The sequence below is a fragment of the Pristis pectinata genome, chromosome 9 (assembly GCF_009764475.1).
Source record: "Pristis pectinata isolate sPriPec2 chromosome 9, sPriPec2.1.pri, whole genome shotgun sequence".
NCBI lineage: Eukaryota > Metazoa > Chordata > Chondrichthyes > Rhinopristiformes > Pristidae > Pristis > Pristis pectinata.
Window position 1 is genome coordinate 78,267,771 of NC_067413.1, and position 25,140 is coordinate 78,292,910.

The 25,140-nt window shown below is 37.5% G+C and overlaps 1 protein-coding gene across 1 annotated transcript; it reads left to right on the top strand.

The window, feature by feature from the left end:
• The first annotated feature begins 196 nt into the window (after positions 1-196).
• Positions 197-24,847, top strand: mtfr1 (mitochondrial fission regulator 1). The gene is made up of 12 exons (XM_052022601.1): positions 197-290; positions 689-773; positions 1,306-1,383; positions 3,264-3,401; positions 3,673-3,777; positions 7,038-7,047; positions 9,120-9,138; positions 11,344-11,466; positions 14,830-15,056; positions 16,936-17,167; positions 21,356-21,521; positions 21,948-24,847. The coding sequence occupies exons 4-12, from the start codon at positions 3,336-3,338 to the stop codon at positions 22,014-22,016; spliced, it is 1,017 nt and encodes a 338-aa protein (XP_051878561.1). The 5' UTR covers positions 197-290; positions 689-773; positions 1,306-1,383; positions 3,264-3,335; the 3' UTR covers positions 22,017-24,847.
• Positions 24,848-25,140: the final 293 nt, after the last annotated feature.

Consider the following 25,140-nt stretch of genomic DNA (forward strand, 5'->3'; position numbering starts at 1 on the left):
TCAAGGAATTTATACGGTTTTTTAAATCACTGAAGCTATAGTTATTTAAATAGTATTACTTTTAAAACGTGGACTTTAAGTATAGTAAGTGCATTGAATAAGTCTGTGAGAAAGGTAGCCCGCGGTCTACCGGCAGAAACTGATTGGTGGGTTTGCCGCGCAGGCGCCGATGTGGCTGGGTTGCGTCACTCAGTGGCCGATTGGCGCGGCGCTCGAAGTGGCGGCGTGTGCGGGTGGTGGAGCTGGGCTGCTGACGGCCGGTCGCCCGGGACAAACTCCTTTCTTCCAAAGTGAGTCCTGTTAGTAACCCGGCAGAGCACTCGCTGGGAGTCTGGAGCAACGCAAACGAACTGCTGGAGGAACTCATCGGGTCAGGCAGCATCTGTGCAGAGAGGTTCGGGTCGGGAGCCTTCACCTGGGCTGGGTGTCTGCTGCTGCCTTGCTCGGTGCCCGTTTCGGTCCTCACCCCAGGCCCGGCCCGTGGTCTTTGTCTTGTAATGAGGCCCAGATTTTCCATAATTGGGTACCGGGTTAACTTTAGTTGGGTGCTGACTCGGCAGCCACGCCAGATAATTGACAGGATGATTCATTCCTTGTAGTTCATTCTGCACATTTTGTTCCTAACGGAACAGAAACAAAAACAGAGACCCAGTTACTGTGGCTGAACACTGTGCCATTCATTTTCCAGCTCGACGTACGGCGAGGCTGATCTCAATATTTGGTGGCACAGGAGTGCGTCAGTCTTTATTAAAATTAATGGACGCCACACGTCTGTAAGTTTTTGACGGGCTTGTGTTTTTTTAAGTACCGTATCTAAGGTTGAAACTTGACTCCCAAATGATTTTATTAAGTATAATCGTGCACTGTTAATGTCAACATACCCGCTTCTCTGTTTTTGTCCATCACTCGATGAATCAAGGATCGTCTTATTTAGCTAACGGGAAGTTGGGTACAGGAAATATATATGGAAATAGTCGGTGTTCTTTTGGAAATGAGATTTTATGATTAACTGATACATTTATGTTCAGATCTTCAAATTCAGTTTCGAGTTTATATTAAATAAAAACCGCCAATGTAAACATACAAGTATCTCCGAGGAAGGAGAAGGTACGTTACTTGGGTTGATAAATTTGTGCACGATTTCCCTCCCCACACATCCTTTCTGTATAATTAGAATTAGGGAAATGTTTCCAAACCTTGCAAATTCTTTTAACAGGCATGCGTATTCATTAACAGCAAGATTCAAATCGGTAATGTTATTCTACTCTAATGACTTTGAGATTAATAGCTATATTTTTATTAAAGCAGCTGAATTAAGGCTCAAATGTGCAACATGCTCTTCTGAATTGGTTTTGTCCAGAAAACCCAAGTGCCATACTGTGGGTAAGTGCCAAGTGACTTGTTCAGACAAGTGTCTATGATATACTTTTTAGTTTGCACACTTTAAGGCATGTGCCATTGTCTGTGATTATTTTTTTCACAAGTGTAGATCATCCCCAGAAAGCCTTTTGCATTATGGGGATGATCTGCGCTTGTGCTATTGTGGTTTTTATGTACAGTTGTAAGTAGCTGATACTTCTGGCAAGTAAGCCAGAACAGGGATAATTCTGAACACTACAGAATTTTAACAGGTAAAAGTGCATAAAGCTGAACTTTGTACTGAGAAAATTATGAAACATTTCTGTGAAAATAATTAACCCTAAAAGTTATCCTCCTGTACAGATTCAGGCTTGTATGGACTATAAGGTACTCCATGCAAGGCTTATCGAGAAAGTAAGGAGGCATGGGATCCAAGGGGACGTTGCTTTGTGGATCCAGAACTGGCTGGCCTGCAGAAGGCAAAGAGTGGTTGTTGAAGGGTCATATTCTGCATGGAGGTCGGTGACCAGTGGTGTACCTCAGGGATCTGTTCTGGGACTCTTACTCTTCGTGATTTTTATAAACTACCTGGATGAGGAAGCAGAGGGATGGGTTAGTAATTTTGCGGATGACACGAAGGTTGGAGGTGTTGTGGATAGTATGGAGGACTGTCAGAGGTTACAGCGGGACGTAGATAAGATACAAAACTGGGCTGAGAAGTGGCAGATGGTGTTCAACCCAGATAAGTGTGAAGTGGTTCATTTTGGTAGGTCAACTATGATGGGAGAGTATAGTATTAATGGTAGGACTCTTGGCAGTGTGGAGGATCAGAGGGATCTTGGGGTCCGAGTCCATGGGACACTCAAAGCAGCTGCACAAGTTGACTCTGTGCTTAAGAAGGCATACAGTGTATTGTCCTTCATCAATCGTGGAATTGAATTTAGGAGCCGAGAGGTAGTGTTGCAGCTATATAGGACCCTGGTCAGACCCCACTTGGAGTACTGTGCTCAGTTCTGGTTGCCTTTCCACAGGAAGGATGTGGAAGCCATAGAAAGGGTGCAGAGGAGATTTACAAGGATGCTGCCTGGATTGGGGAGCATGCCTTATGAAGATAGGTTGAGGGGACTCGGCCTTTTCTCCTTAGAGCGACAGAGGATGAGGGGGGACCTGATAGAGTTACATAAGATGATGAGAGGCATTGATCGTGTTATAGTCAGAGGCTTTTCCCCAGGGCCGAATTGGTGGCCACAATAGGACACAGGTTTAAGGTGCTGGGGAGTAGGTATAGAGGAGGTATCAGGGGTAAGTTTTTTACTCAGAGAGTGGTGAGTGCGTGGAATGGGCTGCTGGCAACAGTGGTGGAGGCGGATACGATAGGGTCTTATAAGAGACTGTTGGATAGGTACATGGAGCTTAGAAAAATAGAGGGCTATGGGTAAGCCTAGTCATTTCTAAGGTAGGGACATGTTCAGCACAGCTTTGTGGGCTGAAGGGCCTGAATTGTGCTGTGGGTTTTCTATGTTCTATGTAGAATTTGTGAATATTGATTTTCTATATGCTGCCCTTGTACTCAACCAAACTTTAGTTGCATGTTATTTGAAAGGGTAGAGTATAATGCCAATTCTAAATTTCACAAAGTACTTTTTAAAGTAGAATTTATTGAATTATTTTTAGCTTGTATTGTTCAGCACTTGCAACAGAGTGACATAAATCAAGTTATTCCTTTTATGCTCAAAACTGTCATTCAAAGCCATCCTGATTAGGAACAGGAAGGCTGTTATATGTAGTCATTCACGTGTTGTGTATTGAACCATTATCTTTGGTTGAAAATGGTGAAGAATGCAATTTGAGCAAATATATCCTTGCCTATATGCAGTTGCCTAATTATATTACTTTTCTCATAGTTGAACTATGGGACTGCCTAAAGCTTCCAGATTCCTGTGTAATGTGGATTGCAAACTTGTGATGTAGCCCTGATGTTTTTATTCCTGGTTGAAGTGATTAGGATGTTCTTGGGATATGCTGGAGTGAACATGAATTCAGTAAGTTAGTTAATTCTCACTATTTCTCAAGTGTTGTATTTCAAACCGACAAAATGTAAACTTGTCCCTGGGGTTGTTTCAATAGTTTTATGCATTTACTTGGGAATTGAACACACTGCAACTGATGTGTTACATCCAGCCTCCCGGCGCATTTACCGCTCTTGTATTTCTTGGCAATTTTATGATCTTAAAACAAGCTGCATGGAGATTTCCTGTATAATTTATCAGCAGTGCACTTTTTTGGAATTGAAAAACACTTTTATACTTCCAGTTGCAGCTGTTCTGGGCAAACAAACCATATGGTTCATCTCGTAGTATAATTCGGAGAATAGGCACCAACCTACCTCTTAAACCATGTCCTAGAGTTCACTTTCAGGTAAGACAAACAAGTAACACTCTCTTAAATAACTTATATCAATGGTGTAAATAAAATACTAATCTGTAATGTAAAAATAAGTGGAAAAGTATGGTTTCCCTTTTGAAAGCATTGAAACATAGTAAAGGTAGTAGCAGTTAGTTTGCACCAGTGAGTTTCTTTGTGAAAAGTTAATTTTAAAGAAAAATTGGTTTAGATAATTTAGTTTGGTTATTGATACTTTTGGCAGATAATTAGGATTGGTCTACTCATTGTCAGAGAATGATGGTGGAAGAAAATTAAGGTTTCGTTGTGGTTAAAAACGTACCTTAATGGGCAGAGATAAAAATAATATATGGCATTTACTGTGGTACTGGATCATAGTTGATGTTCTTGTCGAATCACTAATTCCTAATTGATTTCATCTGCAAATGTTGTAATGGTATTCTCTGCTAGATGTTACTGGCAACTTCTAAATTTCAATATTTAACTGCATGTGTGGGTTACCTGAAGTTGGTGTCAATTGGTACAACAATGGCATATGCTTGTCATTTTGTGGTCATTACAGCAGCAAATTTGAGGCTGTTTGGTTACTGAGATTGGAAGGTATCTACTGCACGTATAAAAAAAAAATTGTATATGTCACCAGAGGGAACTATATTTCTCATCTCGCTCCCACCATTTTGGACACTGACATAGTGGATTTGTATACTTGTCCCTAAACAAAAAAAAGTATACTTGATGAAAATTAATAAAACTGCAGTTGCTGGGAATCTAAACTAAAACTGAAAATGTTGGAAAAACTCAGCAGGTCAGGCTGCATCTGTGGGAAAAGAAAAAGTAGTGTTTTGGGGTTGGAGACCCTTTGTCATAACTGAAAAGGAGACAAAAGAAGCTCGTTAAGCTACAGGGTGGGTCGAGGAGGGGGATGTTCTGATAAGGTAAGGACAAGAGTGACTAGGGGGTTAAGCTGTAAACACTTTCCCTGGTTAATGAGTGAATGAGTTAGACAGTGAGAACATAGTGTGGGAGCTGTGAAATGCAGAGCAGGAGGATATGCCCAGCAGGTCAGGCTGGGAATTTCCACCAGACTCAAGGGGAATAAAAAAACAAACTGGCTAATCATTCAGATGGCTGACTGATATAGACTGAGAAGTCATTACCTGAAGTTAGAGAATTAAATATTGAAACCAGAAGGCTGCAACGTGCCCAGATGGAAGATGAAGTGCTCCTCCTCAAGCTTGCATTGCGCATCACTGTGATGGTACAGGAAGCCACAGACTGATGGGTTAAGGTGGAATAGGGAATTAAAATGGCAGGCAACGGGAAGCTCGGATTCACCTCTGTGTGCTGAACACAGATGTTCTACAAAGGGATCACCCAATCTGCATTTGGTTTCTCTGGTGAAGATTAGACCATGTTGTGACTACCGAATGTAATACATTATATTGGAAGAAGTGCAAGTGAATTGCTGCTTAATCTGGTAAAACTGCTTGGGTCCCTAGATGATGGGAAGGGAATAGGTGAAAGGACAGGTGTTGCATTACCTATGGTTTCAAGGGAAAGTGCTGTAAGAAGGGGCATGGTTGGTGGGAACGGAAGTGTGGACCATGGAGTTGTGAAGGGATTGGTCCCTGCAAAATGATTTTGGAGAGGATCGATGTGCCTGGTGGTAGAATCTCTTTGAAGGTGGCGAAAGGTACAGAGAATGATCTGTTGAATGCGGAGTCTGGAGGGGTGGAAGGTGAGGATGGGGGGAACTCTATTCTTTTGTCCCAGAAGAGAAGGGTGAAAGAAAAGCTGTGGGAATTGGATTAGATGTGATTGCTCTGCATTTCACAACCCCCACGTTCTATTTTCTATGTTCCTGCACTCTAACTGCTTCCATTCATTGACCAGATAACCTGTTTACCGCTTATCCCCATGGTCACTCTGGTTCACCTTATCAGAGGCACCTCCCTCCCCCACCCTCCCTGCAGTTTAACAAGCTGCTTTTGTCTCCTTTTCAGTTATGACAAAGGGTCTCCTACCTGCCAACATTAGCTCTGTTTCTCTTCCCACAGAGGCTTTGAGCATTTTCTGTTTTTGTTTTTACATTTTCTTGATGAAGCTTGTAAAATAATTAGTGTGAATATATATTATGGATTGCCCTGAGGTTTGGTGTCACAATGTCCAACAAATATTTATTTCTAATGTTAGTAAAATTGAGTGCATTTTAAATTGTCAGTATCTTGTTGGGTGCAGTTTAAGTTGTAGAGCATCTTGAGGTAAGATTTTTAAAATTTCTTCAAGATTTGTCTTTTTGTCTTAATGGCTTAACTGGTTCTTTCATTGAGTACCTTTTAGTTATCATGCCTTGATCAATTTCTACCAATAAGGTTTTTTTTGTTTAGAATCAATATGATAGTGTTTGAAAATGCAGAACTGTTGTCTTCATTAAATTTTAGAAAATTGCAGTTTCTTCCACTTCCACATATCCCAGCCAGAAAATACACCAGCTTTCAGATAACTGATCTGATGATATATGTTGGTACCATTTTTTGGTGAAATATTCGAAACGGAAGGAAATGTCAAAGAGTAGTTCAAAACAAATTGCTCTACTTTGAGGCAAAGTCTAAAATTCATTGCTGTATTATGAGAAGCATGGGTGAAGATTTTTTTTTGAAAAGATGCCTTGAGTGCTGGTATTTGGACCATTGATTTTAATATTTAGAACAAGCTACTTAGAATGCTCTTGCAAATAGGTCCTTTTTCTTGGAAGGACAGTTTTAGGCTTTGGTCACTTGTGGTTTTTGATCTGATTATTTAACTAATTTAACTTTTAATAAACCATCCATACTAACTCGCATTATGGAAACCATATTATGAAAAACATAGAATCCTTTTAAGGTATTGCTAAATATCAATTCCTTCCACTTTCTGCTATTAGCACTAACAAAATGCTGGAGGAACTCAGCAGGTTAGGCAACTTCTGCCTTCTTCCTTTCCAGTCCTGATGAAGGGTCTTGACCCGAAAATGTTGACTATTTATTTCCCTCCATAGATGCTGCCTGACCTGAGTTCCTCCAGCATTTTGTGTGTTGCTCCAGATTCCAGCATCCGCAGAATCTCTTGTGTTGCCACTATTAACACTGCTTACTTTTTCTTGAAATTTTATGTGCAACTATATTTTATGGTTATCGATACTTCTGAAGATGTCAGCTTATCTTAATATTCTCTGACTGTTTTCTGATCTTGTTTCTTTTGGATCTGAGTCTCTTTCCTTATTCTCTTTCTGATAGCTCTGCTCATGTTCTGATTGATATGTACCTACTGCAGGTCAGTGGCCCCTCTTTAAGAAAATAATAGCTTTATAATTTGCTGTATTGATTTGGAGTTGCCAAGTATGAATTGCTTAATATGTTATTACTGTGAAGCGATTATTTGTTTCCTTGCATTTTGTAGTTCAGTTTTAATATTGGATAGGAAAGCAAACTACTGTTTTCATTGAGAGTAAGTGTAAAAGAATTATTAAGCAGCTGACTCCACAAACAATTGCATATCACTAGTTGATACGTGATGAAGTTGAATGGTGGAATTGCAGGATTAATTGTAAATTAACACCATAAATTTGAATTTTTTTTTAGATGCTCTTCATATAATAAGGAAAAGTCAGCATCTGTGCACAGATGGTAAATCTAAAAGGGTGGTATGGGGCTCATTTTGGCTTTCAAACTTGGTTTTGGATTGGCAAGTAGCAGAGCTCTAGGCACATATCCTACAAGAGAGAATAAAATGCTTTTTTTAGAGAAGGAAAATTGTACAAAGCACAGGACTTTTGGACCTTAAATTTCAAAACTAGTTCTTGCTGTTGATAACTGTACTGGATGAACAGGGTGAATCAGCTTCTTCAAGTAAAATTATGGCTCTGTTTTGCAAAGATCTGTTTTCAATAATTTTTTTCCACAGGATGGCGATTAAAAGGACAAATGTTTCAGGTCGATGACTTTGGGAAGGCTAGCATTTATTAATCATTCCTAACTGCCCTTGAAGTTGGTGGGAAAGCAGTTATTTTTCCATCAAGTGTGACTTGAAGTGTTGTGCAGGGAAAGTCACTTGTGAAGGAATTGAAGGTATTGAGTCAGGGACTTTGCTGCAGGAGGTTACATAGGATAAAGCCCAAAGTGGTGGTAAAAGTTAGTGTAAGAAAAACTAGTTATTGAGATCTACTAACACAAAATGCAGTATAACTTCCATTTTTATACAGTTGTGAGATGAAAATGGATGTAAAATATTGAGGGTAGAACTAAAGGTGTATATTTTAAATTTACAATACGGCCAATTAGGTCAATGCAGGAAAGGATAAACAAAACAAATTTTGGAGACAATGCAGTTTTTCAAAGTGGAAGATAGAAGACTAAGAGCATGCTGCTGGACTCATTGAATTTGAATGTGATGAGACAAAGCTGTGAGTCATTGTGATGGAGAAAGTAAGAGGTTTCAAACTCTGCTTAACAGGATGCTGAAGTTACAAATATTTAGTGAAATAGACTCTGGCTTTGGTAAACTTTGTGGTAAATTGCTGGACAAAGAGTGCCAAGGAAACCTGAGGAGATGGAGAGTTAAAGTTGATGCTAAGTTAACCTAGCCACACTTCTGTGAATGACGTTGATGATAAAGAGGTGGGGCTAAGCATAGGTCCTTGGGGATAATGAATGTTTTCCTCTCTAAATTGGCATATAGTTAACCCGCAAGAAGAATTCTTAATTTAGTTTGATTGTAAACTGTTGTTAAATGTAAAGCTTGTCCCAATTTTTATATAAATGTGTTCCAGCTACACACAAGGCAGCTAAATTTTCAGAATTTTAACTGCATTTGTCAGAGTCAAAGCAAAAAAACTGTAAATGAAATAAAAACAGAAATTGTTGGAAATAGGTGAGGCAGCCTCAAAGAAATTCTAGGACTTAAGTGTAATTATTCTTTAAAGCTGACCAAAAGCAAAATAGCACAGATGCTGGAAAAAAAAAGTGCTTGAAATATTTATTGGGTCAGGCAGCATCAGTGGGGAGAAAAAATGTCAATGTTCCAGGTTGATTAAAATTTTGAGAAATGGGTGGAGTGGGGGAAGAGAAATGTCTGGAGGCATATATTGATCACATTTAATTGTGGTTCAGATGCGATCATTGGCCTGAAATGTTAACTGTTTCTCTCTCCATAGATGCTGTCTGACTTGAATACTTCAGCATTTTCTGTATGTGTCTGTAAACTAAGTTTCTGTGGTCTTTGTAATTTCTGAAAATTCTGGATTTTGTTTTGCATTGTAGCAATGCAAGTTATTGTATGGCTGCACTGATTTTTCGAACAATAAATCATTGTAAACGTAGTTGATATTTTCCGTATTCTGTAAGCAGCCATTTTAAAGAAAAATATTCTTTTTATGTATATTTATGGGGTATATCTTGGCCATGCCATTTGCTCTGATGTATTATACAATGGATTATATTTTGTTTTTTTATCTTTAATTCTTTTCTGATGAATTGCAGAATTCTATGTCTAGCCTGGAAACTAGGAAGTCTCAACTATAAATGATGAACAATAATTACTGCTGTGAAATCGTTAGTGCTCTCAAATTTCCCTTTTGTTTGATTATTGTTGGTACACATTACCTTGGGATCTTGAATCTTCACACACCCCTCCCCACCTCCCAACCAGTTGCCAAATATGGAATGATTGTAATAAAATGTACTTAGATTAGGCAGCATCTTTGGGTAGAGAAACAAAAGTAACACTTTGAATTGAAAATTTTGCATCAGAATCTTTCACCTTCATGCTTCCTTCTCCACACATGCTTCTTGACCTAATTATTTCCAGCACAGTTTTTATTCCAGAATCCCCTTTCTGCTGTTGGATATCATTTGCCAATATTGATTTGATTGATCCTAACTTATTGTTTCAATAGGTTATTTTTCTTTGCTATTCACCCTATCGGCACTTTCATATCCCATACCAACAGAGCCACTCTTCCTATACGGTTTAATAGAATTTTGGACCTTTTTGCCTCCATCTAATTGTATAGTGAGATAATTTTCCCTTCAGAAATTCATCTCCATTCATTTCTTGCTATAACATTGAACAGTGGACGCAGAGCATGCAGTTTGTAGAAGGTCATCATTGTAACAGCCTCAACAATAACTGCAGGAGTATTGATATTGGTGCTGATTACCTTAATCAGAGTATTAGAAGTGCCTTACTGAAGGGGCAATGATTACCAGCCCCACTGGTAATTTAGTTGAAGTTTTGACTGCCAATATTCATGTGTGCCCACCTTTATTAATACACCAGGTTATGGTTACAATGGGGTTTACACCTGACAGGTTGCAAGATGTGATCCTTCATTGTCTAAATTATACAAACTCTTTTTGGGTAACATGCATTTTGAGGACCATTTTTACAATAGACATTACTCAGTTTTGAATGTTTATTTCAGACTTGTACTGATTACACATAATTGTCAGATTTTTACCACTTCAGCATTAAATCGAATGGAGAAACTTGAAAGACTGTGTAAGCACTCACCACTTTGCTACCAAATATTATGTCTTATTATACTGTATGCTTCCCGAAAAACTATGGCATGCTATTCAAATTGTGAACTAGGTTGCCTTTATAACAGACAAGTTGAAGAAACTACTTGTAGTGTAAGTGCAATTTGAATTCATGTTTCCAATGTAACAGTGTAAGTTTCCTTATGGTGGTACTGGTGAATATACCAAACAATGGGGAATAATGGCAGTGCAAAATTAACTCAAATAGGAGTATTTAACTGATAGTACATGATCTGTAGAAACACATGAGTGATTTCATTTATTATAAATAGTCTGTGGATTCCTTTTGAACTGATCTTGTGTATTAAGTCTAGATAATGAGATATCAGAGGCAAAGAAGACCCAATTGCAGATGTAATGAATAAACATGCATCTCTGCAGTTGCAAGGTCTTTGCACCTTTTAGTGGCAAAGCATGAGGACTGGTTGAAATATAGTTCACTTAAGATCAACAGTGATTGGGAATTAATATTTAAAAATTCATTAGGTGTTTTTGACGAAGGAAGGACAATGGTGAAGGAGTGCAAAAGTTCAGGAGACTTAAGTGTAGGATTACAATTGCATAAATCATCTGTGCCATTATTTTCTCTACCTCTGCACTAGTGGAAATAGTGTACATCAGGATCTCAGCAAGTTTTAGGATAACGTGCGCCTAACAACATTAAGAGCTGAGGGATCAGGAGAGATTTTATTAATACATTAATATTTGATCATAAGGTTTCTGATGCCAGAAGTATGTAAAGTTCTGCCCAGTGAATGACATTATCCATGAAATAGAAGTTTGTTTACATCACTCTATCCACAGGGACATTTTCTAAAGAATCTTGTTCCATAATAATTGGGGAATTCTTCAGCTATTCTGTAGCTAAGCTCCAAAATAATGTGCTCAGCATTTTCAAATAATTCCGACATTCAATAACTACTATTTTTGAATAGAGTGCTTGTGCTTTTTTTTTAATTGCATTATGAGAACTGAATAATTAGTCTTAAAACATCTTTGACAGATTTTTTCATAGCCCTGGAGAAGCTGCTCAGAATTCATCAGAGGCACAGAATGGTGAAGTTGCTTCCCTGGCTGATGTGGGTTGGATTGTTGGTGAACGAGTTGATTCATTTACAAACCTGAGGTATGTTTTCTTATCTTCTGTGGGTTAAAAACCTTTTATGTAGTATATAGTCGTTTTGGCTCTATTGACCATATAGTTCCCAACCTTGGCAGGAACTTAGCAATGCTTCAGATAAGTCTTTCACAATGAAGTTGTGAGTATGCAGCACTGAAGTATAGCACCAAATTTGGTTTTTGTTTGATGTACAGTGCTTGTCATGTGACTTTACAGTTACTAAGTTTAAGATCTTACTAATACTAATTACAGTGACTATTAAATTAATAATGTAAATAGTTGAGATGAAAAGCTTCTGAATATCCACAAACTCTAATTCCATTGCTGTTTCCCAGCCTTTCACCTTCCATAAACTTGAGATTATCCGAAGCTTATTTCCCATGACTCAAGCCCTATAACTCCTGCTTTCACATCACGCAAGTGTATATGTTGGGTCCATTTCCTCTGGTGCCTCAAATTTAAAGTTATCATTTGTATGTTCAGATCTCTTTGAGGTATTGCCCTCTCTTTCCCATGTTTCAAGCTCCACATCCTTCCTGTGTTCCTAAAATTCTAAATTTGTATGGATTCCCTATTCCTCGCACCTTTCTCTCGCTGGCAGTGCCTTTGATTGTCTCCAGTTTTAAATTCAAGCTTTGGAATTTCTTCTTTGTCTTGTTGGTGTGACCTTATTTCATTGTTAAGGTCCTTTGTAAAACCTAATTATTTGACCAAGCTTTTATTTACCTCTGCTAATATAGCTTCTCGTCAGATTTCTTCTGTGTGATATGTGTTAAGACTTGTCCCATATAAAATACACATTAAATGTTTTTTTTATTACTTTTGGGCTTGCCTTGCTCTAATTTTCAACAATAGATCACATCTGAAACTTTTAATGTTGAGACCAATTTTAATTTGCATAATATAAATCAAACTTCAATTTTTTATTCAAAAAGCCAATAAAATTTCAGAGACAAGCTACTTTTAATTTTAAAATACAGGTGACTCCTGTGTTACGACCATTCAGGTTACGGAAATTCAGCCAAATGGAATTCACAAATCACTACTCTAAATTCAAGATGCAGAATAAAATTTGCTCTTACAGGATTTGTGGGGGTGGTGGGGAGTAAATAAAGACAAAATGTCAAAGAGACAAAATTTGTTAATTTTTCTGTTTCGTTGCTCAATTAGAGTTGGATATGACATCCCCTTGTCAATTGGGTTGGCAGCTACTGCACTCTTCCTCCTCTGACGCATTTTCTCTATCGCAGTGCATTGTAGGAAGCTGCTGTCACCATGGCTAGTTCCTTAAAGTAATCCCTTGGCTTTCACTCCACTTCCACTATATCACTGCGCTTTAACCCCTTGCCCCCCTAAACCCCTACACTGCCTTTCTCCCCTGAACCCTGATCCTCGAATCCCATCCCTTTCTCTGATATCCCCACTTCCTAAACCCTTTCCTAATCCATAAGCCTTGTGTGTTTGTGAAAATGCCTCACAGATGAAGAGCAATACAACTCTGCACTGAGACGTCTCTTCACATGTCCTCTGACTGAAGAGGGTGTGGCAAAGGAGGGACTTGGCTATGACTGCCAATTCAATCGACGTGGTGATGTCGTATCCAAATCTTATTGCCCCATGCTATTGAATGAGTAAAAATAAAAACTGACAAAACTTGTTTCTTTCTCTTGCATTGTCCACCCCAAGTCTAATGTTGGCCTCAGCTGTTAAATAATGACAGTGAATCACTTTGCCATCGCTGATAATATGGCTTAGAATGAGAAGAAACATCCTGTAGCAACTCATCTCCGTTTATAATGTAGAATTCGATGGGAAAAGGGGATTTGCTTTACAGAAAATTACAATACAGATGGTTTTCTATGAATGCAACCCCTCGGTAACTTAGGGGTCACCTGAACTTATTCTCATTAAGAAATGTTACATTGGAAGCTTTCTTAGTTTAGTTTGGTGGAGGGGTGAGAGAATTTGTGTTTGATAATGTTGTGAATTGCTTAGTGGTAATAATCCCCAATGCCATTTATTTAACTGGATTTTTCAACATGCCATTTTTTTTTACATTTTTTCCTTCTGTTCAATTTTTAGAAATATCTTTACAATTGTTGCACATTCCAAGAGTTGGTGAAACAATACAACAGAATCTATAAATACGTTAAATAGGTTTTTAACATTTTAGAAAATTATGCATTTTACTCCAAATTAGTGTGCACAGTTTGTTGCAAGTCTGGTTGAAATTGGGATAATACACAGCATTCCTTATTACATTTTATTAAGGCAAAGATTTTAGTTGAATCTACAAATAAAATTTGTGTACAAAATTCAGCCTAGTTTACTCTAAGGGAAAGGGCCACTGACTAGCAATCCCATCCAGAGAATCTGCTTCATATGCATTATTTTGCTGCATTTGTCCTTTTCCTTAGCACTTCCTGAATGAAATTCTGACAATGGTAACCTGTTCACCTTCTGTCTCTTTCCCCCTCCTTCCAATCTACCCAGGTCCTCCTACGCACACCCAGCCCCCATCACCTAGTTTTTCCCCTCCCCTCACCTACCCCATCTGCCCGTCACTCTCACATTCCTCCCACTGGGTCCTGTACCCCCACTATTCCCATCTGTCCACCCTACCTGTCTTATTTAGTTCCATGCTCTACCATCCTTTCCTATCAGATTACTTTGTTGCCTCCACCTTTCACCTCCCAGCCTCTGTCATTTCCTTCCCCCACTTGACTCCATCTGCCAATCACCCCTTCTCCCCTAGATTCACCTACCTCTTGTCCCACCCCTCCCCCACACATTTTCGTACTGGCAATTTCCCCTCTACTCTCCCATTCCACATAAGGGATCTCAATCCAAAATGTCGATTGTCCATTTCCCTCCACAGATGCTGCCTGATGCACTGAGTTCCTCTAGCAGTTTGTTTTTTGCTCCAGATCCTAGCATCTGCATCTCTGTCTCCTTACAATGGTAATTGTGCTATGATACATTTTGAAACTATTGAGGTAAAGCCTATGTATACCCAGCTAAATTGTACTTTTAAGCAAAATGCCAGTACAAAATGTGATGCCCTGAGATTCTTATGTTCTCTCTATCAAATTATTTATTACGTTTCTGTAAAGTTTTAATGCACACACTCTACAAGGTGCATGTTTTCATTTCTATTTTTGGTAAAGCAAAACACTTTGATTATTACGTTGGCTAGATATCATGCAACTTCTTACTAAAATAGCTCTATTGTGTGTTTAACACCTAGTCTAAGAAAGGAATTTATAAAGCATTGTAATTTTTTTTACCATCCAAATGTATGGGAATTTGTTCCTTGGGAATTTCAATTAAGTTGTTTACTTATTGTGGTGTTACTACTTACATGCACAGATCCCATGCTAACCTTGCTGAGCATCAGGCCTTTTGTCTTGCAAGACCCATCAGCAGGCAAGCTTCCCTGCCAAATATGAGGAACTTCAAAACCAAACCTGGGACTTCCACAGTAGCTGGTGATGCAGCACTAGAAAAAATCAACCTATTGGAGAATGAACTTGCTAAGTTAAGGGAGCAGATTGCCATGATTGTGACAATACAAGAACAAAGCAATCTCTCGGCAGGTATATGCTGTCATTTAAGTTCCTCCTGACTTAATTTTTAAACATTTCCCCTGATCAGCCCATTGCTGTTGATGAGTCTTTGCTCAAGAGACAATAAACAACTTCACTTACTTGTATTTAACTCGTGCCATGAAGTAGTGACAGCCCCGAGATTGATTATAGATGTATATCACCCTGCCAGAACAGTCTTTCAGAGTAATTTGTTGTAATGTGAACTGCTGATTTGTTATCTGTATAATGCAAAGATACATTTGCACCCATGCAATTGTTATGTGATCTAAAAATTGCAGATACCTTCATACAAATGAATTACTTGCATTGTTACTTAGCAAAAATCATGAAGCACAAATACTAGCATTAGATGATAGCTGTGAAGTGATATCACTCTGAATTTGCTCTTACAACAATGAATATAGGCTAGAACAAATGGAATCGGGTTTGTCAGCTTGCTTTCTACCATCTATGCTTTCAGGCCCCATTCTGTGCTGACAGTGCCTTTATAATTGTGGGAATTCTTTCTTTTCTTTATGTCCCACTGATGTTATTTCCTAGCTGTCTAAATAAAACCATAATTTTCTTGACACCTGCAGAGTTGTGGCAACCAAAACACAAAATACAGTTTGGTAGTAATTGATGGAAGAAGAGTTTAGGAGGTGTGAAAATGTAATAGCACAGAACCAGCCTTTGACATCCAAAGACATCCAAAACATGGAAGGTGGAGCTGGGGAATGAGTAATGTGTTCTGCATGGATGGCTTTAAAATTCAGCTTTAGATTGAAAATCGGGTGCAGCGGGGAGTACAACCACAGTGCAGGTGATTTAAGCAACATTAGAGGATATGGAAGACAAAGGATAATTTTAGGAAAGGATACAGTACAAATGCCGTGCACTCATTAACATAAGGTTTGTCATATGATGGTTTGGAGGTTAAAAAAGAATTGACTATCATGCACATTTACCAGTATGTGCCTTCCTTCCTTTTTCTCCTGTGCTGTTAACTTCATCAATAATACCCTGGTTAAGGAGATACATTAAGTATACTTTGAGCCATCCAGCAACCATGGAGGAATGGGAGGTCCAATTGCATGAATGTGCTAGTTATGAATTTCTCCAAAAAATGACTATAAATCACACATTGATTTGTTTACCTTTAAATAATTTTCTGAATTACATGTTGTCATCTTACTGTTTTAAATAACAATATTTTATACTGCAACTCTGTATTTTAAGGTAAACAGTATTAATGTAAAATTGAGCAAAAATAGTCAATTGAATGACTGTATTTGCCATCACATGAGCTGTCAAATTTTGAGAGGATGTTGCTATTAATCAGCCTACAACTGCCTTGCCCTTATGTATAAACATAAACTAAAAATGTCTTTTCACACTTGCTTTGCATAACACTTAAGTAAGTTCAGTGAATTTTATTTCTTGTTTTTCTTTTACAAGATCTGGGGTGGGTTACTACTAAAATTAAAATCACTTAATTCTAAATGTCAAAAGGGAAGTGCAGTTGAAGGCCGAGTGGATTTAAGCCTACCATCCGCCTTGAACAGATAGCTTGTGCTTGTTTACTTGCATGCCTTATCTTGTGCAAAAATTTTGCTCAGCAAGTTTCAAAACATTTTCAAATCCTTTGGCAGCAATTTTCCAAGAGATTTTTTTCTGCTGGCTCTCCATTTCTAGGTTTGTTCCAATTCAAAACATTTTCTAGGATTTCATCAGTATTGTCACTATTACAGAAACATTACTTGTCACGTTCCAACCACTAATCTAGTTCATCTCTTGAAAGTTTTTTCCACTGCATTTCAACATAATAACTGAGCAAATTTAATACTTGATCTTTTCATAATTTTCATTTTGATTTTCTCCGGTTTAGTGACACCTGATGCTGTTCCTCATTGTGTTCCGCCATTGCTGCCACCTCCTCCCCCACCTTTACCTCCCCCACCTCCTTTCCATCGGAGTGTGTCTACAATTGACCTCATCAAAGAACGAAGGGGAAAGAAAGCTGACAGTGGTCGGAAACTACATAGTCCTAAACATCAAATGCCAAACATGTTGGAAGTTCTTAAAGACATCAGCAAGGTGAAACTTCGATCAGTGAAGAAGTACGTAACTTTAATATAGTTTTATCCCTGGTATTTGATTACCTTGTGCTGTAGATTTGGCAAAGCAGTACCAATGCAGCCAGATGCTGATTAATTGCATCAGCCTGCCTTGAGTTTGGATGGCGGTAAATGTTGATGATAGGGAACTGTTCAAACCATCCCATGTTTGTGTTAGATATCATCATGGTATCCTCGTGAACTGTTCCCAAATAAGGCAATTTAAGGGTACCAATTTAAAGCTGGGAAAATGCTTGTGTTACCCTCTGAGTTTGGGGTCCATCTGCCAAACAGATTTTAAATCAGTGAATGTGTGGTGATGGCAAGGGTTGATAGAGTGCCAGCATGTGTGGGGACGGTGTTTGATGTAGCATAGCAGGCTTGCCATAAAAGATTTCACTTTTTATTTCTGGCAATGTCACCATTTATTTTCCATGCCTAATTGCCCTTGAACTGAGTAGGTAGTTATGGCCACGCTAGTTCTGGAGTATTCATGAACTGGATGTGATTTTATAACAATCTTGTAGTTATTGAGACTCTCAGTTTCAAATATCTGATTTACTAAATTAGTTGGATTTTAAATTGCCCAGCTGCCATGGTGGGGTTCATTTCGCTGGTTGAAAGATCCAGAGCCCTGGCTGCTTAAATTTTAGCAAAGTAATCTGTATAAACAGAACAATTGTGCGTTTGTTTTTCACAATTAACTTCACATTGTAAACATGCTTTTTGTCAGGAATTGTAAGTGAATGTTTTTAAATCAAAATGTAAACAATGTGGAAGGCTTGCAAATCATTTTTAACAGAAATAGAACAAATCATTTCTCATTGCACAAAAGGCAGCAAGAAAGATTTTAAAATGTAGCCATATGCCATTTTAGAATCTACTTTCCATACCCAAGTTTCCAATTTCCAAGTAATGGAATTAATTGTAAATGCATCTAATTGAAGTCATACACTACAGAGGCAGGTCCTTGGCCCAGTGTCTCTGCCGGCCACCGTGCCCATCCAAACAATGTCATTTTCTAAAATCTCTAAGGTTGCCTTTGAATATGGTTTAAAAGCATAATCTTCTTCTCTCGAAACTAATATGCATGGGGAATGGCAAACAGCATTTGAAACCAGAAGGGGCAATGGTTGTAAGAAGACCAACAAAGGAACAGATCTGTAGTAGGAGCAATAAGCAAAAACAAAGTTGTTGAAGAATTTGAATTGGGAATAAGTAATATGCCCTTAAAGTTATAAAGTTAAAAGGTGCAGTAATAAGAAGGTAGTTTGGGACAGAGAGGATAAGCTGAGTTAGCTGATTAAGTAAAGAATTCTCATCATAAGTTTTAATACATTGAGTAATAAATTAGAATTCACCTGGATGTTAAGAAGTATGGGCCTTGTTATGCTTTCTTGGTGACTGACTGATCACAAAATGAAAGGGAATTTGTTGGCAGTTAAAGGGAACAAAAACGTTTTCAATAACTCATTTCAATATGTTCCTAACTCTATAAGGAAAGATGCATTTGGTGCTTGGAAATGAAGGTAATTGTTTTTTCATTGAACACAAAATTTAACAAGTAACAAAGAAATCTACCTTTAGTGATTTTCAGAAATGATATGGGAAGTGTACAAAATAGATTCCTACTGATGGAAAGGTTCAGCACATAAAATAAGAGTATCAGATGTACTAAATATCAATTTGTGAATTGTGTTAGATAAGAAGCCAAAGGGTACAAAGGGACAAGTAGCAGCAAGGGCAGAGTCGATGAGCAAGATTTAAGACAGATCGAGGGGGCAGTTTGCTTGGGTTGAAAGAGGTGTACAAATAGTCATTGCTGGGTCAGTATTTATGTTTAAGTATTGATTTTAGAATGCATAATAGGGAGGACATTGTAGATTATTAGAAATGGGAGATTTGACTAAATTCCACTTTCTGAAGCTAATTACAGCATCTCTAACACTCTCTTGGTTGAATTTTGTGAGTCAGTTCAATCTGGAGTTGAATCCGAGACCATCTTCGTAGCTCTAATAAACTTAATCACCTTCTGAGGTTAATTTTAAATTTAATATATTCAGAATAGTGTCCTAATGTTAAAACAAATTTGTAATTGATGAACTCATTACGTGAGTAATAGATTACCTACTTAAAAGTGAGATTGCAGCATTGTTTTCATGGTTAATTGGTTTACAAGTACAGATCTTGCAGTACAAGATATCCAAAGTCCAGACTTCAAGATAAAAGGTTCTGATGCTGCTAATGATGTGATTAACAGGACCCTTTAAAATTTACCTTAAATGGTAACATTGTTCTGTAAATTATTTGTAATAAAATATTGCAAGCATATACATCTTTTTACAAATTAATTCAATGAAAGAGCAACTAAGATCCATCAGGAAATGCAGTTTATTTATGAATCACTCCCATGCTTCCCTTGCAGCTGCCTTGGGCTTTAAATTTGCATGTTCTCCCCTCTTTTTTTGTCAGATGTGTTCCAACCTTTAATTTGTTAGCTTGTAAGACCTTGCATTAGACAATGCGATTTTGACATCCAAAGTTCTAGCCAAACGATCCAAAGCTGCTGCCTCACAGCTCCAGTGACTTGGGATCAATTCTGATCTCGAGTGCTGTCTGTGTGGAGTTTGTATGTTCTCTGTGACTGGTTCTTAGTATTCTGGTTTCCTTTTTGCACCCCAAAGGTGTAGGCTACAGAACTGTGTAGATGAATGGTAAAGTCTGGGGAGAATTGATGTGAAAATGGGGGAGGAGCAAAAGAGGATTAGTGTAAATAAGTGCTTAATGGTTGGCATGGACTCAGTGGACTAAAGTACCTGTTTCCATACTATATGACTCTCGCTCTATATTTCTACATTGTTGCAATCTTAGTATTTTTGTAAAATACAAAGATTGTGACAATGGATTGTTTAAAATGAAGCATTATCTTTAGTTGGATGTAAAAAGCTTTATGGTTGAGTTGTACTGTAGTTTAAGTATTGCTGTCATAACAACATTGCAATATAATTGGGGAGTTAAATGGCTAAGCCAATGGCATTCTGAATTTAAGCAATACAGAATCTTGCAGCGAGGAGAAAAGTTGCTAAAGTTGATAAAAGAAGCACCAGTTCCACTGAACAAGTTCAGCATCAAAATGTCAACAGTAGTTATGCACGGCATAATTATAAGTGTCTAAAATTGGGGTGCTCTGAACATGTAGTATAATAGAGCTTGCAATTTAATTGGCAAGCTGGTGTAATGAAGCATTGGGCTACATTGTGCTGATGTCGAGCTAGTAGTTTCATGTGGAGATACAAGCGTATCTGATGTTTCAGTCCACCCTGGACTCGGCGCAGAGTTCCGGGGTGTTCCTGATCGAACTGAGCAGCTGCACTTTACATCTGACCCCTCAGTTTTATTCCACCCATGGAAAGGGAGTCATTGATGTCCATTTAAAAAGGAATGTGCAGTGTTTCTTTAAAATATTTATATTAATTTACACGTTAAATGTATTTTTACGTTTTCTCAATTTTAAAATTGTCTTTTTTAATGTGCCACAACTGTTTCTAAATGTGATCGTCAGGCAGATTTAGAGATGGTGGAAAAAAGTCATGTGCTGGTCAGGGTGGTGGACATGCAGCCTCTGGTTCTACTGCTTGAGGTCTAGTTGCTGCTGTTGGTACACTTTGCTTCATGTGTGGGGGTGAAGTGGTATTCCAGGAACCGGTTGCATAGCAGTGTAACAATGACATTGGAAATAACCTGCTCAGATGTAAACCCTTAGCCTTTGGAGTTTCATGAATTCAGTCAATATCCACCAGTGCTTTTAAATGTTTGCCCTCCTGATGAAGAAATCATTCAACAGAATGAATTTGAACCTCCAGATGATCTGCAGGGGTATTTCTTTATTTTTAAGAGTGAATTTTTTGAATGAGGTACAAAACACAAAGCACCTCCCCACTCAATTATTTGGCTATCAATAAAATATTAAATGTCCCACTAACTGCCCAGAATTGTGCCTCTACCTGTGTGTCATGCTACTTACCACCTTGAAGATCTAGGGCATAAGTCTCATTTGGCCTCTGCAAATGCTGCCTGCAAAGGGATGTCCCAAAGTCATTAGGGAATAAAGGATATTCACTATTTTCAGAGTTGTAGCTGTTTCTGAAATGTAGCCCCCACAAAGCTGAGGATTTACTGATTTCATTACAGACCTGCTGATGACTTGAAGCCCAGACCAGACCAATGTGCAGACAACCGACGGCTTTTAATAGCAGCAGCTTTGAAACGAAAATTTGCACATCGCTACAAATGTGACAGCTCCAATGAAAGATGTTCTTCAAATTCTGACTCCAAGGCAAGCACAGAACCACCAAAGGTAAGTGGAAAAGTTAAAGCAGTTACTCATCATTCAATGCATTCGACTTAATGATTTCAAAAATATAATTATTTGTATTTGGGGATAATAACCTTTGTCATTTTTGCCTTTGCACATTTTTAGAAAGATTCTGTCTTCTTATTCTCTCCCACATTAATCCTCACTTTTAATCCCTTCTGCATCATTTGAAAATCTCAAGATTTTTGAACAAGCTTTAATTTTATTACATCTTTTCTGCTTTTGCTGAATGAATGCAAATTATTGAAATGGTATTGCTTGTTGGATAAATGTTTCCTACAAACAGAAGTCCTTCGTCATCAAATGTTCAGCTTCTTCACCAGCATATTAATCTTTGTTTGGTGAAGCATAGTGACATAAACTGGAGTACAAAAGCTTGGTATGTTATGTACATTTTTTTTCTAATAGTTTGGGCAACATTTGCTGAAGCCTACAGGAAAGAGAAAATCGTCATTTGAAAACACATCTCAGTTTTGATCGAAAGCTTGGACAAAGTAAAGGCTTATACTTTTCCCCCAAATGGGGTTCGGTTCTGGTTAGACAATTATATGAAGCAGTGCCACCGTCTTCAATTTGCAATATGTCATAATAATGAAAGCACATTTTAACATTTAGTTCATCGACTTTTTTATTTAACAGTTGCTGTTTTATGTGCTCATGATGAGAAAGTATTTCTGTAACCAAACTAAATGTTTTTCGTGTTGGTGTTCTAGTGTTTTTGTGTATATCCTAAATTCTAATCTAACTAAAATAAATTGGGCAACTGTTTTAGTTGTGTTTAAATGTAGGAGGGGGAGTGGTACTGGAGGAGGGTGTCATGGGTTTATTTTTACTTTGACACTAAGAATGAAGATAAAATACTTGTGCTTTGCACCTGTCCTTTAATGCAACTAGAGTAGCCCCATATAAAATGGTCGCTATGTTTGTGTACTCATTTGTCTCAGTGTTTTAATTATAGGTATCAATGCTGATCATATTACCACAGTCGTAATTGTAAGAGGCCTGATCTGACGTGGTTTTGGTATCTTAAGACTGCTAACATTAACCTTCCTCACCAATTCTAACTACTTTTAAACCAGCCCTTACTAACAAGTTTTTTTTAAATGTGATAAGTGATTGAAGATAAATTACTATATTTTTGTTACATCTATATTAATTTAAAAGCATCCTGGAAGTCTAATTCTTTCATGCAAATCCTAAGAATTCTGGGCAGCAGTATCTAAAAGAATTGTTTTAGATGATAGATATACATGTGCGCAACAACCATTTTAATCATTTTGTAATGTGCACAGCTTTATATATGTTATATAGAAATGCACTAAAAACAAACTCCTTTAAATAGAAAAAGTTGCAGTGCTGCTTCATTTTAGACCATGATTATAAACAATGATTGGTAGATTTACATTAAAACTACACTACAAGTTCTGGAATTACCCAGGTCCTATTTTAGAAAAATAAGGTTGGGTATAGTCTCAGAAAATCTTCATGCAAAGCATTTTCTAGATTGCCATCTGTTATTTAAAGGTATTAAATTTGCAGCATTATTATATGATCTAAAAATGTATTCAGTTTCTTGTTCATTGACATGCATTTTGTATTTTGTGGGATAGGGAAGATGCAAGGTGCAATGAGATTTCACTTCTAGCATTGCCATCTCTCCTGCTTCCTTTGGGAGGACTGAGGTGGGAAAAGTATTTCCAAGCCAGAAAGTCATAAAGAGTAATATATAAAAGGAAATGCTGCAGGATGGTTTGCTTTCGGTTATTAAAGATAATTAAGATTACCTTTTGCCCCCCAGTGGGGGGCATCTCCCCAACCATTGCCAGTATCAATTTTCACCAACTTTGATAAATGTGATTCAGAGGAAATTTCTCATCTTTGCTTCTATCCCCTCCCTGCTTGCATGGGGGATTTGGGGAATGAAATCAGATTTTATGTTGTCCAGCTCACTTCCTGCCAATGTTTTGTTTGTGAAAAATATTTCAAATATAGCAACATCTGACAAGACTTAAAATATTGTGCTAGCTTGTCTGGTAATAAATGAAATACAAATTTCAAGCATTCTTGGCAATCTAGAATATGTGAATGTAGTAATTTATAATCTGGGAAGTTTGCTGGTTCTATCCTTGATGCAAAGTACATCATAAAAATATATTTGTGGAACTTGACTGTAATGCCGACATTAGTGTTTACCTAATCTGTTTTTATTGCTTTTGGAGTATCAGCAAACTTTTAGCATTTTACGTAGAATACAAATACAACACAAATCCACTTTAGAAGTAAATTAATATTTTTTTGTTAATTTTGGTTCTCTTAAGAACAGGATATAAAATCACATTGATTCTGTGTCCCTGTTGCATGTTTGACATTTGTGGACTATACGTGTTTGATGTGCCAAATTCACAAAGTTAATAATTTTACAGCAATTGTGAATGAGGATGTGTGGAAAAAAAATATTGCTGTTAACATTTGCAGCTGGTGATCATCAATCAAATAAACTAACAACTTGTTCTACTGTATATTAATTATATTTCAAATGGTTTAAACCAAAATAAAACTGAATATTTGGCCATACTACCATTTTCTTGTATTGGTAATTAGAATCATATACATGCTTTTAGTACTTATTCTTGGCTCAGATGCATGTACAGTGCATCTGGAGTGTCAGAGAAAAACTAATACTTAAAGCTTTTAAGGTGGTGGTTTAACAATGAAACCAGCCCAATAAGTTAGTGAGCTAAGCAGTTGCATTTTCAGATGATTTGACTTGTATTCTTGAACTACGTAGCATTGAATAGCCATTGTTAGACAGTATTGGCTATTGGTACTGTAGTCTAAGAACAGGCTTTGTCCTCTGGCAAAATTCTAGAGATGGAAATCTGAAATAAAAAAAGCCAATAAAAGCAATTTCAAAGAGTCATTGACCTGAAATGTAAACAGTGTTTCTTTTTGCATGGATGCTGCCTGATCTAATATTTTTTGCATTTTGTTTTTGATGTGCAGTAAGGTTTATTTGTACCTTTCCTAAGCACTGTCCATACAGTTGTGTCATCAAGTGGCTAAAATTTGCAACTATCTGTTAAATGGATTTAATACATCTCAAACTTGTGCTCTGTGGTTCCAGGTTTCTGTTGAAATGGTGAATATTACCATAAAGGTGTGGGCAAAATTGAATATGTCTACATGTAAACTTGGAACATAGAACACTTGGCAAATGCAGTTTTCAACATATTTCTTTATGCAGTGAAATTCTGTCAAGTAACAATTGCCTTAAATAAAAATTTTAAATAAAAATTATTTAAATTTGGTTTGTATCTTTAAGTTTAATGACTGAAGCTCTTAAAGCAAATCTAACTTTTATCTTTTGTAACTTTTTTCCTGAAATAGGTTCAGTGCCTGTTCCATTTATTTTGGCTAATCATCTAACTATAATTATCACAACTACTCATTTACTGGTGAAGCTAGAAATTCTTGATCAAATTTAAATAAAGATCAAATGACACCATGGATTAATCCATTTTTGGACTTGTCTATCACAATGTAATTTTCCAGAAATTATTATTGGATAACTGTTTTTCAGTAGCCTGGTGTCCTTTGGCTT